The 15,756-nt window shown below is 33.9% G+C and overlaps 1 protein-coding gene across 3 annotated transcripts in view; it reads right to left on the bottom strand.

The window, feature by feature from the left end:
- Positions 1–3,478: 3,478 nt before the first annotated feature.
- Positions 3,479–15,756, bottom strand: part of NMD3 (NMD3 ribosome export adaptor) — a 28,097-nt gene continuing 15,819 nt past the window's right edge. For all 3 annotated transcript variants that reach the window (XM_069475295.1, XM_069475296.1, XM_069475297.1), the window contains exons 8-16: positions 14,729–14,807; positions 13,932–14,028; positions 11,841–11,958; positions 10,674–10,819; positions 8,344–8,456; positions 7,152–7,224; positions 5,810–5,916; positions 4,511–4,581; positions 3,479–4,039 (exon numbers count right to left, since the gene is read on the bottom strand). In XM_069475295.1, coding sequence (XP_069331396.1) covers positions 3,909–4,039; positions 4,511–4,581; positions 5,810–5,916; positions 7,152–7,224; positions 8,344–8,456; positions 10,674–10,819; positions 11,841–11,958; positions 13,932–14,028; positions 14,729–14,807 — 935 coding nt within the window. In that variant the 3' untranslated portion in view covers positions 3,479–3,908. The remainder of the gene's footprint in view (positions 4,040–4,510; positions 4,582–5,809; positions 5,917–7,151; positions 7,225–8,343; positions 8,457–10,673; positions 10,820–11,840; positions 11,959–13,931; positions 14,029–14,728; positions 14,808–15,756) is intronic.

Here is a 15,756-nt window from a genome sequence, read left to right on the forward strand (position 1 = left end):
AAATACCAAGTGAAAATTATAGCCGGCACAGTGGCTCACGCCTGTAATCCTACCATTCTGGGAGACCCAAGTGAGAGGATCAATTGTGATCAGGAGTTTGAGACTAGCCTGAGCAAGAGCGAGAGCCTGTCTCTACAAAAAATAGAAAAATTAGCTGGCTGTGGTGGTGGCGTGCGCCTGTAGTCCCAGCTGAGTTTGAGGTTGCAGCAAGCTATGATGATGCCATTGCACTGTAGCCCAGACAACAAAGCGAGACTCTGTCTCAAAAAAAAAAAACTAAGTGAAAATAACAATTGTAAAGGATTAAATCCTACTGAGTTAAAAATTCAAGAGTCCACACTGATAAGAAAAACAAATGAATAAGCAAGCAAATACACGAAAAAGGGAAATCTCTTCCTTACAACAGAAAAGACCAACTAATAACCCAAAGAAGTTTGAGAACATCTAATCAACAGTTCCTGCCTTCTGATACAATGCACTGAGAATCTGGCAACACTCCTGGGGTAGTCCTGCCAAAAGGACATAACCTAAAACTAATCACAAAACAAACATGAGAGAAACCCAAATTGAGGTCAACTCCATAAAATAACTGGCATAGACTCTTCAAAACTGTCAATTACATTCTCAGTCTGAGGGGAAAAAAAAAAAGAAGAAAAATGTCAACTACCTGAAACACACACTTAGGAACTGGTCCAGATTAAAGACGACTAAAGAAGAGGTATGAGAACATAATGCAACAAACATCTTAGATTTATTTTTCTGTAAAGGACTTTACTGGAATAACTGACAAACTCTCAGTACGCTCTTATCAATTAGGTAAGTTTTGTGTCAATGTTAAGTTTCTGATTTTGGTCTTCGCACCATGACTAGAGAATCCCTTGTTGGGGCGAAGGGGAGGGGCGAGGGTGGGAGGGTGGGGGGTGGCCGGGAACACTGAAATATTTAGAGAGTAAAGAAGCATCACGTCTGTACCTTACTCTTAAATGGTTGGGGAAAAAACATTTAGTGAAAGGGGAAAGAAAGGAAATGAGGGAAAATGGTTACATTTGGCAAATCTGGGAAGGGTATCCAGGAATTCTTGCAACTTTTTTGTAAATTTGAAATTATGGCAAAATTGGAAATCAATTTTTTAAAAAAGTAAATGTCCCTTGGGCTAGAAATAACAGACTAAGTAAGCTAAAATAACATACCAATTTATCTAAGGATTGACTCAATATGAACACATTTACTAAAATTAAGAGTCTCGGCTGGGCGTGGTGGCTCATGCCTGTAATCCTAGCACTTGGAGAGGCCAAGGTGGGAGTACTTACTGCCTAAGGCCAGGAGTTTGAAGCTACAAATGAGCTATGATTGCAGCACTGCATTCCAGCCTGGGTAACGGAGCAAGACCCTATCTCTAGAAAAAATTTAAAAAGGAGTCCAGGGAAAACTCAGTACTGACCAGGGAGGTGTGTCTTGGCATACAGCCTGGAATTTCTGGGTTCTACTGTGGCAAGGAATTATTAATAGCTTGATGCTGTTAAACATCTCAGCTATACAAACAACTCTCTCCTTCAACTCTTTCCCTGTTCATCAGTAACTTTTAATTAAAGAACAGCAGCTTTGGTCGTCTCCACACTCAGGGACAGACCCATCTCCTCTCCAGAGCTTTCTGTGCCCAATAAATCTTGCTGTTTAGCTTGCTTTAAAAAAGCAAACAAATAAAAAAATAGCAGCTTCAAGTGCAGATCTGGCTATAAAAAATAATGATCATACTGACTTGTAAATTAGTCATATTTCTAAATTGGGTGATAAATCAGCTTCTTGCACACTTAATATCAGCCTTCCTAACCCAGGTCAACTCTGATACATCAATTAGAGTACTGTGGGACCTAAAAGCCTCATGAATATGGGAACCATACTCTAAAATGGTAGATTTATCAAGGTTGTTTAACTCTGTGCAAGCTCTTCGATGACAGCTTTTTCTCTTAGCTACATGCCTTCGCCTTGTCACAGACTTCTTTTAACCAACAGGTTTCAATACTCATAAAGATATAACATTAATGGGAATAAGATGAAATTAAATAAGGCTAGCAGAAAACTATATTTTTCAGTGGGAAAATCATACAAGTACTTAAGTAACATAATTCCACTTTGAAAAACTGAATGAGATACCCTCTCATATAAACATGACACTGAAGTGACCATTTCAAGGCACAAAAAAGGGCAAGAATGCTTTTGTTTTCATGATTTTTAAAATCTTGACATAACAGAGGTAAACACAGACCACAAAAGAGAACTTGCTGTGGCCATGCTCACCTTTGAAGAACTACGAACAAGCCATTCCTACTAGGCCACTACCAGGGATAGGATATGCCTTTTAGAACCACAATTTTAACTGAATATGCAGACAGAAAAGGAGCCACTACAGAAAGTGGCCTTTATTCATAATTTCAAAATTGGGGAGTCCAATTTTAAAAAAAGAAAAATGTCCCATGCAGCAGCACTTGCTCAATCATTTTTTTTTTCTTTCTTTTTTTTTTTTTTTTTGAGGCAGAGCCTCACTCTGTTGTCCAGGCTGGAGTGCAACAGCATGATCACAGCTCACTGCAACCTCAAACTCCCAGGCTCAAGCAATCTTCCTGGCTCAGCCTTTCAAGTAGCTCTGAGTATAGGCATGCACAACCCTACCAGGCTAATTTTTATATTTTTTGTAGAGACACGGTCTTGCTATGTTGCCCAGGCTAGTCTCTAACTCTTGGCCTCATGTGATCCTCCCAGCTAGGCCTCCCGAAGTGTGGGATTACAGGTGTGAGCCACAGTACGCTCAGCCTAATCTCTTTACTTAATGGTATACATAGAATGAATAAATTAGCTCTTAGCTCTGGCACACTTATTAAGTCTGATCTTGCTTATAAAAATAGGATCTTAATACTTCATTCTCAGAAGACTTTAAAACCCAAGCCAAGGCTTTTCAAGGATGTGGAAAGCATTCTTCATCCAAATCTGATTCATGGTTTTAAAAAGCATGTACCTCACATTTATTACTTCATCTTCATGCTGTAACCTACTATTCTTTTTGGTGGAGATGTGTTCAATGATAGAAATTTACAGAGAGAAAATTCTTTCCTTCTCAATTTGTAAACCAAAATTTTAAAAGCAAAATCCTTGATGTGATAGGAAGACATTTTTATGACATAAGCAGCTATCGCCCTAAGCTGCTGGTACAGGCAAAAATAACAAAAGAACAAACCATTATTTAACCTTCAAATAACTAGTCTATATTTGCTACAAATCTACAAATATTTGAAATATATTTCTTTCTGCTATAATAAAAATTACTATAACCCTCAGTTTAATAGCTTTTAAAGATGTTAGTTTTATGAAGAAATAAAAAAGATTAACTTTCTTCATGAATGTCCAGTGATACGCTGAACCATAATTTCTCTACCTCAAGGACATAAAAATGATCTAAAGTAGATGAAAGTGTGTAGCAAGTTAAAATTAAAAACGATTCTTCATATGCTTTTACTGAAGCAATCAATGAAAAAAGAATGTAAAAACATGTTTTATGCTTAAAGATTTAGTTAACATTCAAGGAATCACAACTTTTGAGCTTTTACATCCAGCACATAGTATGTGAAAATACTACAGTGCATCCCATAAACAAGCAGACTGATAAAATTCCATATGTAAAGTGGACTATCAGTAATAATTACACTTTCCACAATCTTTTACTATCTAAAAGTTCAAAGCCATCAATCTTTTTCAGTGCTTCGAGTAAACAATCAAAATAGTCATGTTTATTCAGGCTTAAAACTAAATTTCTCTTGTCACAATACAGAGACATAGATGGAAGGGACAGTAACAGCTACTTTGTCCAACTTCCTGAGCCTACAAATGTGGAAACTGTCTACAAGTTGATCTCATTATGTCATCATTGGTGCACCTTCTTCACCAGTGGCATCCTGGGAAATATGAAGGTCTTCAAGCATCTCAGCCAGACTAATTCGAGGTGCTCCTTCATCATCTGTGTCACTTTCCACAGGGATGGTTGAATCTAAGAAAAATACAAAGAGGATTCCAAACAAATACAAAGTATTTATATGTATACAAAGTATCATATGTATATTTGAAAATCTACAACTACCTGCCCCCACTATCATTAGTATTATTTAACTATGTTGTATTAGAAGCTCTTGTATCTTATTTAGAGCAAGAATTCAAATTATATTCATTGAATGAATGAACTGAATAAATACATGAATAAATTTCCACCAGTGTAGGGATGAGCAACTTGAGGGATCAAGGCAGGATGAAAATGATACAAATGTGGTATAGCAAACAACATTTTAATAAGTTTCACTGTTCTACAAGTATTTTTTTGTAAAAGTTTGACTAGAGTAGTTTAAAAAACAAAGTCATTTATGGGAAAGTTTAAGATACCAAAGTTTAAGATACCAAAATATACTAGGTACTATATTTATATACGGAACATATGACTTAAATCAAACCCTTCTAAAACACCAACCTCTGTAGATGTTGACATTCTTTCTAATTGCCTCATCTTCTTCAAGATCTTCAAGGAAATCTTGGTATTGTCTATAAGGTAAAGAAACATTTAAACATTTCATCTTCACCAAGAAAGTGTGAAGTCATTTTCAGTACTATAAGATAAATATGTTCCAAGTATTAAAATCTTAAAACATAACATCTGAAGGTCAAATATGAATGTCAATTAAATACTCTGATAGGTATAAAAAAATCTTTCAAAATTACATGATAAAAAAATAGCTTAATATAAGGTAAAGTTGAATATAAGACAATGAAAAGATCCCCCCCCATTCTATCCTCCCCTCTTATGGTCAAGCTGAAATATATATACTTTCAAGACTACAGATGAAAAAGTCAAATATGTACTTATAATATTTAACATGTTATCTATTTATGTGTGCTTATTTTGAATTACATTATGAAATTATATTTTAGAAACACTGCAACTCACATTTCATGAAACGATTTTATATAAACTCAATTTTTAGACATTAGTGTCTTTACCATCATTAAGGCCACTTTTTGAATCATCCAATAAATTTTTAGAACACATTATCTTCATTTCTGCTTAAGTTGTTTGAGAGATAACATATTTGACAACGAGTTGTTTTCTTTTTATCTCAAGTCATAAGTACTCGTCTCCTATTTGTGATATCCACAATGTAATTTAGTTGTTATACAGTCATGTGCCACATAACATTTCAGTCAATTAAGAACTGCATATACAATGATCCCATAAGATTATAATACGATATTTTACTGTAACTTTTCTATGTTTAGATATGTTTAGATACACAAATACTTGCCATAGTGTTACAACTGCCTACAGTATTCAGTACCCTAACATGCTGTACAGTTTTGTAGCCTAGGAGAAAAAGGCTATACTATACGGCCTAGGTGGATAGTAGGTTTGCATAAGTACACTCTATGATGTTTGCACAATAACAAAATCACCTAATGGTGCATTCCTCAGAGGGTCTCCCTGTCGTTAAGCAACATATGACTGTACTTTAACTCTCTGACTGAACCGTTTACATCAACACCACTATTACCAGGTTATACATAACCCAGGAAATAATTCCTGAATCTGTATTAAATGTCATTACATCCTCTCATACCAATTCCATCAATACCTTAATAAGCACCCAAGAGTAACATCAAGTGCAAGGATCAATTGTGTGACACCTATTTCTTTACAACACAAAAATGATTTATCCTAAGGATTTCCTTTGAGACAACATATCAGATAAAGATAACTTGAAATGGAAAGTGGGACCTTTCGTCATCTGTATCCATGTTTTCTCTATCTTTTGCAAGCTCTTTCAGTTTCCAGTTTCTACGACGCTGACGTTTGGTACGGTCATAGCTCTTCTTGATTAATACCTGTAAGAGAAATATTTGGAAAGTTATAGAAAATGGAAACTATGCCACTGGGCCACAAAATCCAATAAAGTTAAAAAGTGAAAGGTTATGGGAATGCCAGGGAAGTAACCAAACTAATGACAGTGGTTACATCTCAGGAGAAAGGAGTAGGCATAGAGTCAGCGTTAAGTAGACTTTTAAAATTTTTCTCCATGTATTTAACTTTTTACAAGAATGCACTTGAGCATTATTTGCATAATTATTAAAATAACTAATTGAAATTTGCCAGTGACTGAATATTAAAAGTTTAATACTAAAAACTTCAGGTTTTTTTTTTTTTTAACTCAAACTTCAGTTTTCAGCTACCATTCACATAAATCATTCTTATTATCACAGGCAGATACTTTTTCTTTCTTTTATTCCCACTATTAAGAACTTACAGAAATATAACTTTCACAACAATATATCTTAGAACACTGTTTAATAAATTGTGGAATGAATAAATGAAGATAATTTTACAAAACACAAAATCTTATAAGATTGCCATGATCCCCTTCTTATGACCTTGCTAGAAATACCTATTTCGATTTACTCTCAAACCATGCTTCCATTTCCTAATTTATCAATTAATAAAAGCACAACTGGTGATGGTGGGAGGGTGGCATTTCTTCTTTTACCATGACTTTATTTTTACCCACAGCTGAAGAAATCATTGTTTATTCTAAAAGATTAAGCAAGTAGGATATAGTCTTTCACACTGATTTCATTCACTTTTGCTCCTAATTCTTACGCTCATCATGTTCGACCTTAACAGATTTTTCAAAGTAAATAGTCTTTCTCCAAGACTTGATCTGTGAACATTATTCCTAACTGCAATTATATTCAACTTTGAATAATGGTCTTAACTCTAATAACTTCTTAACTAAACAATATACATGAAATAAGCTGAGACTAATAAGAATGAACCTGAATAAATTCTAAAGGTCATCATTATTGGCTGTAAATTTGTTTTTGCTCTACAGATAGTATCAAGTATTTGGACAGAGAAGGAAATTTGATAATAAGAGCAACAAAAAAACTCAATAAATCTTGGATTTACCCCACTAAGAAAATGATTTAGAAAACTTGTACTATTATACCTTAATTGCAATTTCAAAGAAAACCTCTAAATTGATTTGTTACTTTCAAAAGTGACCCATTAGAGTTACATCAATCCTCTTTAACATCGGAAAAATGGGAAAAATCTAAAGCCTTACCACATCTGGAACTCTGTCTGAGTTCATTTTGTTGACATGCTCATCATTTAAGTTACAGTTGGCCAAATCAAACCTGAAATACAAACAATGGAAAATTTAATGACTACTTATTCTTTGTATGTAACCTTTTATTTTATAGGTATCACCTAAAATTCCCTCTCGAGATGAAACATTTAGCATGCTTCCCACTTTAAAAGTTTTATAATTTATTACGCAGTGAACATGCGTCTGCAGATCCTGGTAAAGATTATAAGGCCATTTCTGAGTTTCACATACTATTCATTATTGTCTACCTTACCATGTGTTTGTAAAAGAAGCAAAAGAGATTTATATTATCAGTCTAACTTTAGAATTCAGTTGGATAGTTCCATCTAGTTTAAAAAAATAAAACAAAATTAAAAAAAAAAAAAAAAAAAACAACCTCATTCTCTGGTAAAAGGAACTGAAACCCTAAGAGCAAAACTAATGTTTAAGGATTAAAGCACACTGATGAGCTCTGATTCAGAAAGAACGATTCTATATCTTTATAAATCCTTTAACTATATGGCTACCATATCTTTTTTTTTTTTTTTTAAATGACATAGGGTCTCACTCTGGGCCAAGAATACAGTAGTGTCACCATAGCTCACTGCAACCTCAAACTCCTAGGCTCAAGTGATCCTCCTGCCTCGGCCCCCTGAGTAGCTGGGAATATAGGCACATACCATCATGCCCAGCTAAATTTTTAATTTCTTGTAAAGATGGGTCTCACTATGTTGCTCAGGCTGGTCTCAAACTCCCGGGCTCTAGCAATCCTCCCGCCTCAGCCTCCCGAAGTACTAGGATTACAGGTGTGAGCCACTGTGCCAGGCCTGGCTGCCACATCTTAAAAATGAAATCATATGCACAATAAAAAACTACCCAGTCCTCACAAAAGCTGTAAATATGCATCTAACCATACAACTTCAGGGTTCAATTACCAAACTCTTAGAATAAATGACTCTTTAAGATGGTGGCAAAAATGCAATAACTATGGGCTTCTGTCCAATCCAAAGTTCAATTTAGTTATCAATAATAAAAATGAATTATAAGGCTCCTAAGTATAAGTACTTTTAAATCTTTTTGGAATTAACAACTTTAATAGCTTTGCTGGCTATCAAAAAAAATGTACAATGCTAATTGGAAGTTTAAAATACTATAAAATAATACAAACCCCAACACCAGGTCTCCAGGATTTAGAAGATGTCCCAAATGAGTGCGACAAAAATATTGTTTATCTGTATTCATTTCAGATGTTTTCTGTACCCAGACTTCCCCGAGGGTATGCTTAACAGGAAAGAAAATGTACTCTTCAATAATCTAAACATAACTCAAAAAGCATCTCATAGAAAAGTTAAATACAATAATGATTTCTGGTTTTTTCATTTTTATTTTAAAGATGGAAATTGTTTTGTATTTTCTGGATCTCCGAAATACCATTGAAATTAACAAACTACTGAATCATGAGTACAGAAAAGACACACAAGAAATTCATAAAAATAAATCATTGATTTTTGCTAAGATTTTATTCAAGACTTTTATAAAACATTAACAATGTCCCTAAAAATAGATATGTAGAATTTTCAAAAGAAATGTTTTCACAGGAAGATGGGCCAATACAGATTGAGCAAATAACTGAAAAGGTAGGAAAATCTTAAAGCAATAAAGTATTCCAGGCAAACCCTTGTTAGACACAAGGGTTCAGAGAACCAGGGTTCAGACAAAACAGCCTAGAAATCCCAGTAGTAAACCACTAGAAAAGCTAAATCTTTTATGAAATTAATTTCTTGGATATCTACTAGTTTGAAGTGTAATCCTTCTTTAAAAAAAAGAAAAAACTATTTGTTACAAAAACATCCTAAATTTGAATTTTTAAACTAGAAAACTGTTAACTCACTTTCCAATATAAGATTTTATGAGCACTCATAACTGACATTTCAAACTTCCAGGCTGAATTAAGTATAGCACATGCCAACACCTCTAACTAACAAAGACAGGCCAAGTAAAGTGAGATCAAGAGCAAAATACTAAGAGTTATAAGTAGAATAACTTCATCAAAATAAAGAGATAAAAAGAAGAGAAAGAAGTAGAAGAGAAAAACTAAAATAAAAGGTCTCAGGTTTAGGAAAGAATTGAGAAAGTGAATTATCAGGAAGACACTAAATTTTATCTAAGAAGATTTACTTTCTAGCTATTAGACTGCTTCTATTTATAAGAGACTTACGAACCTGTCTAGTTATTTTTTGAAAACCAAGAAAATATAATTATCTGGTTTTATATCTATCAAGGAGATGTAATGTTCTACATTATAAATAAAAAGTTTGCTCTTAACTATATTAATTTATTCTAAATAAATATGTAGAAGACTTAAAAGATACAATAGTCACAATAATGTGTAGTCTCCAACTGGGTACTAGTTTGAACAAAAGCATAGAAGATATTTTGGGGACAAACGAGGAAATCGAAATACAACAGTATTTATCCAGTGTTTCACCTTCCATGGTTTCATTTACCTGCAGTTAATCACTGTCCAAAAACAGGTGAGTACAGTACACATAAGATATCTTGAAAAACAGAGACTACATTCACTTAACTTTTATTACAGTATAGTTATAATTATTCTATTATTAGTTGTTACTGTTAATCTCTTACTGTGCCTAATTTATAAATTTAAATTTATCATAGGTATGTATGTAAAGGAAAAAACACAGCATATATACAGAGTTTGGTACTACCTGCAGTTTCAGGAATCCACTGCAGGTCTTGGAACATATCCCCCATGGATAAGGGGGAACTACCGTACAAGACTATATAGTTTATACGTATGATAACTCAAAAAGTTACTTGGTCCTTTGGTCCTCCTCTACAAAAATAAAACAAGGAAATGCATTTTTATAATAATGGAATAAACCATTAAAATATTTTTTCCGGCCAGGCGCAGTGGCTCACGCCTATAATCCTAGCACTCTGGGAGGCCGAGGTGGGCGGATCGTTTGAGCTCAGGAGTTCGAGACCAGCCTGAGCAAGAGCGAGACCCCATCTCTACTAAAAATAGAAAGAAATTATATGGACAGCTAAAAAAAATATATATAGAAAAAATTAGCCGGGCAAGGTGGTGCATGCCTATAGTCCCAGCTACTCGGGAGGCTGAGACAGGAGGATCCCTTGAGCTCAGGAGTTTGAGGTTGCTGTGAGCTAGGCTGACGCCACGGCACTCACTCTAGCCTGGGCAACAGAGTGAGACTCTGTCTCAAAAAAAAAAAAAAAAAATTTTTTTCCAACACAAGAGAGAATAAATTAACTTACCAGATAGCGTAAGTCAGATAATTTTCACAATGACCATGTTAAAAAAAAACAAAAAACAAAATGCATTTTTATCCTAATGTGGTGCTAGCTTTATTTGGATTCCACATTTTAGAATTACCAACAAATTTTTTTAAAAAGGTGGAACTGAAACAATAGTAAGTTGGAGGAAAAAAAGAAGGTAGACAGGATATAGCTTGCCTTTTTTGATATCATTCCAGCACCTGCACTGCGTTTTAGATCGTGGACTATGCTGCATTCCATCACAATAAACTCCTCTAGCTGTTTGGGATGGCATAAACTATTAAAGGGGTGACTCCAGAAAGTGCTCCCATCAATATCTGCAACTAAGAATAAGCACAGAACACTATAAAGAACAAGAGAAATAATGTATTTCTAAAAGTCATCAAATGCGTTAACTAGGAAGAAGTTCATATATACCAACTGGGAAGCATCGAGTCAACTAGAACTACAGTATCTACTCACCTTCTGGGATCATCATTTATTTCTATAAATCAACCCCAAACTTCTCAGAGCACAAAAGAAATACCAGGTGTCAAATATATCTTAAATAGTTACTGTAAGAATGCCATAGTGCTAAGTTCTTTTTAAATAAGACCACATCCAATCAGTTGTATAGTTGTCCCATGTCCTGGCATTTTATTTTAGAAACATATCAGTCATCTTAACTCCTGAGGTTAAAGGAAATAACACCTAGTTCTACCAGACAGATAAAGAATGTCCATCTTAATATTGCAAATAGGCCTTTAACTGATGAATTCTAGTTGAGAAGGATAATGAATGACTTTCTGGAAAATATCAAAATAAACGAGGAAACTTACTTTATAGTAAATAACTAAAAATGATCAACAAGCAGGAGATACAGCCAAACACTAAGATACCTGTCAAAATGTGGTCTTCTTTAAAAATAATTTATTCTATAAAGGCAATGTTTAAAAAAGATATATAATGATGAAATTATTTAAAATTCAAACTAAATCATCCACTGGATCACAGAAAATCCAATGTTCTAAAATTTAAAATAACTGCTAAACATCAAAATTTAGCAACGAATTTAAGTAGTCACAAAAATTAAATGAGGTAAATAAATAAGTCAATTTCACTAGAAATCAATGGAATAAACTAGTAAATCTGTACAAGTACACAGAATTCTTTAAGTAAAAAATAAAAGACTTTTTGAAAAGCTTTGTAATTCCAGTGTTTTATAAGTATTAAACAGTAGTACAAATTTTAACTATCCCTTCAAAACAATATTATCAAGAATGCTTGATAAAATTAACAACACATATTATTATTGCTTGCCATATAACAAAAAAACTGTCAAGGCAAATAGTTTCCACAACTTACCTTGTAGGGTGTTTGGATCAATGAGGTGAATGGCACTGGTTACTCGAACACACACACAAATCTGGTTCATATTTCCCAGGCTTTGTGCCAGTTTTGGAGACAGACAGACAACATTATCCTAGGCATGAGAACTACCATTTAGAATAAGGCAAATCCTAAAGAACAGTCCAATAAACACTCATCAATGTACACCCAATCCAACTGCACTTGCCCAACTACAACATTATTTTTAATTCTATGTATCAACAAAGGACCTAAAGAAAAGAATCAGACCTTAAAGAAACTGAAAATAAGCCATACCTTCTTAGGACAGGACTATTTATCTTAATAAAAATGCTTTAAAAATCTTCTAGGGCCTATTCACCAAGCTTTCATTAAGTTTAATTTTATTGCACTGTGAATTCTTGTTTATCACTCTATATCTGAATATAGTATGCATTCTGAGCAAAGTATTATAAACATCAGGAGACTGATTTTCTAATCTACTTATGATTTCTTTTACTCTCCACAAAAAACAAATTTCAAGGGAACAATACATTTCTCTTACATGGCTACATGAACCAATATGTAATCAAAGATTTAATGCCCAAAAAAGTCACAGATGTCTATATGTATACTGGGAGATATTAACCAGCAGTGAAATTAGCTATTTTTAAACTATTAAAATACAAAAAGGATCTGAGTTATATTTCAAGGTGTTATCTATTCACAATCATAGGCTTCTCCACTAAAGGGAAATTCTGAATATAATACCTCCTAGTTCAGTACTTGGTTTTTAACTCAAGAGTTTCCAAAGATAAATGAAAATACTTCTTTACATGGTGTACCTCCCCAGTTACACAATTAAGTTAGTCAAAGCATTTAATACACAAGATCTAAATATACCCTCACACCTAAATTCTTACTCCTCAGGTTTTGTGCCAGGAAAATGCTGACTGCTTTAAACCAGAGATCAGTAAAATAGGACCTTCAGGACAAATTTGGCCCACGGCCTGTTATATAAATACAGTTTTGCCAGAACGCAGCCCTGACCATTCACTTACACATTATCCATGCTACTTTTGTGCAACAATAGCAGAGCTCAGTAGTCGCAAAAGAGATTATATGGCCTGAAAGCTAAAAATATTTACCATCTGGCCCTCTACAGAAAAGGTCTGCTAACTCTGTTTTAAGCTATCATTTCATCCTAGTACTGTACTATAGTATAAATTGGCAATAACAGCTTTAAATCTTTAAAGTCACAGACCTGCATGCAAATACTAGCTTCATCATTTTGTGGTTATGTTACTTTGGGCAAATTGTCTAACCTCCCCAAACTTCAATTTCCTCATCTTCAAAATGATATGGCTTACCTCAGTTACTCTGAGATGTGAATGAGGTAAAAAAGATACTAAAGTACCCAGGTATTAAATTTACATAGAATATAGTCACAATAAATTATGGCAGCTATCAGTTAGTGACTGAATATCAACATACGAGTTCCTACATGGTAGAGACCTATAGCTATATCATCCTCAGTATACAGCCTTCTATACAGTAGATGCTGAATAACTGCTTGAATTTTAATTCATTTATATTTTTAAAATAGGGTTTTATCTTAGTATTATACAATTAATAAAATGGTAATCTATAGTTTAAATGTTTTATTCAGATTTTGCTTTTAAATCATGATTTTATGATCTTATTTTCATAATATTGTTTAATTTAATCTTAGCAAAACTATGTTTGCACATGTTTCACAAGGTGGCTAATATTGATTTTAGTGTCATTTCTTTTATTCAAAGTTTCATAGAACTGTCATATAGGTTCATAGGATCACAAATTTTGAGGAATATGGACTTTTAAAAACTGCAACCAGGTCTTTTCATTTTATTACCCTAAAATAAAAGGTATGTCAATTCATAATTACAAGCATAATTACTTTTTTAATATCTTTTTCACATAGTTGAATATGTTAGAAATCATTTAAAAAAGTTACTCTAGATTTTTAACCAACCCCAGAAGGAAACCAGGAGCTACAAATTACATATAAGGCAATTAATTACCTGTACTCTTTTATAGATATAAATTAATTAAATGAAAAAAAAGTACCTTGCATATTGGAACAATTTCCACAGAAAAAGTGCTTTTGTAATTATATGTGTTGCTATGGATATCCTGAGAGATCAATCTTTGGGATGCTTTGTATCTATTAGGAAAAAAGTTAATAATAATATAAAGACAAAGGTCCTTACTTGTATAGACTCAGGAATACAATTTTCAACAAATCAAATCATCACTGTCCGAGGTCTGAAACAGTTTCCTAATGCCTACTATGATAAAGCCTAATTTCTTCCACTTGCATTTCAAAACCTTCACCAGTCTGACTACGCCCTACCTATTTTCAACCTTATCGACTAAAAACCTCCAAAACATGCCCTTGGTTAAGACCAATCTACTGCACATAGCACCCATTAAAAGCCACATTAATGTCTACTGCCAAGTCTTAGTTCACACTAATCCCACCTTTCCCAAGGTTAACCCAAGATAAACTCCACCTATGAAAATTTCCCCTTCTTTGGAGCACACGTACTACCTTCTCAATGAGCTTCTTCCCAAAGTCCTATAATCCCTATCTTCCCTTTCTCTTATCATTTACATTTGGTCAATGGTTCAGCACTACAGTACTTAATTATCATGGGGCTAGGTCTAGCTCCCTGAAGAGATTCTTAACATGCTCTTTGGCTAATATCTCCCTTAAAGTGGCTAACCCAATAAACGTTCATGATTATGTAAGTATTCCTATTACCATTTTAACATAAAAGAAGTTGTCTAATCCTGGAGAATAGATGTGACCCCCATCCATTCCCAGGTCCTTGAACTTAGCCACATCTAGGTTCAGAACATACCTACAAGGAACTGTACATTGAAAGAATTCTACCATCTTCTGAGCATGTTGTTTTGAGGAATAATAGAAATCCAGGCCATCTTTAAAAAAAAAAAAAGCCACATGAAAATCATTCTTTAAAATAAGATTTTCCTCTACTAATATGACTAAATCACAAATTAAATACATATTAAACAAATCAAATTATTAGAAGATATAGAAAATATATTAGGTGGGGCATGGTGGCTCACGCCTGTAATCCTAGCACTCTGGGAGGCCGAAGCCAGAGGATCGCTTGAGTTCAGGAGTTTGAGGTTGTTGTGAGCTAGGCTGATGACATGGGCGACAGAGCAAGACTCTGTCTCAAAAAAAAAAAAAAAAAGGAAGGAAGGAAAAAGAAAATATAGATTTTCAGATTAAGGATATCACTTAAGACTAGTTTGGCAAAAGGACAGACAAAATAAGTCAAACAAATAACAAAAGGAAACAGGATTCATAATTTTAATCCCAGACAAAATAAAATTCAAGGCCAAGGGGGAGAGAACAACAAGAACAAAAGATATTTTATGTAATAAATGAAGCAATCTTCCAAGATATTAGGAATGTATCTGAGACACAGAAAACAAAAACTATTAAAAAAAAAAAAAAGAAAGAAAGAAAAAATTTAAAAATGTTAACACATTCATAATTCCTGTGGGGGACTGGAATAAGATTCTCTCAAAATCAAAATGATCAAATTGACAAAAACACTAGGTCGGAAAAAGGCAAACTTCCTCTTTTCAATGTCACTAACATAACTGACAGCAAGATTGCACAGAAGAGTGCTTAAGTATGTATGCACATATATCAAATAGAAATCTCAACAAATATTATACTTATGGATGAAACATAAAAAAAAATAATGTTTGACATGCTACCACTCAATGCTATTCTCCACTTCTAACCAAGGCGGGTGGGGAAGAGAAGGAAAATACTGCAAAGAAAGAAATAAAACAGGCCGGGCGCGGTGGCTCACGCCTGTAATCCTAGCACTCTGGGAGGCCGAGGTGG

This window comes from Eulemur rufifrons, chromosome 7 (assembly GCF_041146395.1).
Source record: "Eulemur rufifrons isolate Redbay chromosome 7, OSU_ERuf_1, whole genome shotgun sequence".
NCBI lineage: Eukaryota > Metazoa > Chordata > Mammalia > Primates > Lemuridae > Eulemur > Eulemur rufifrons.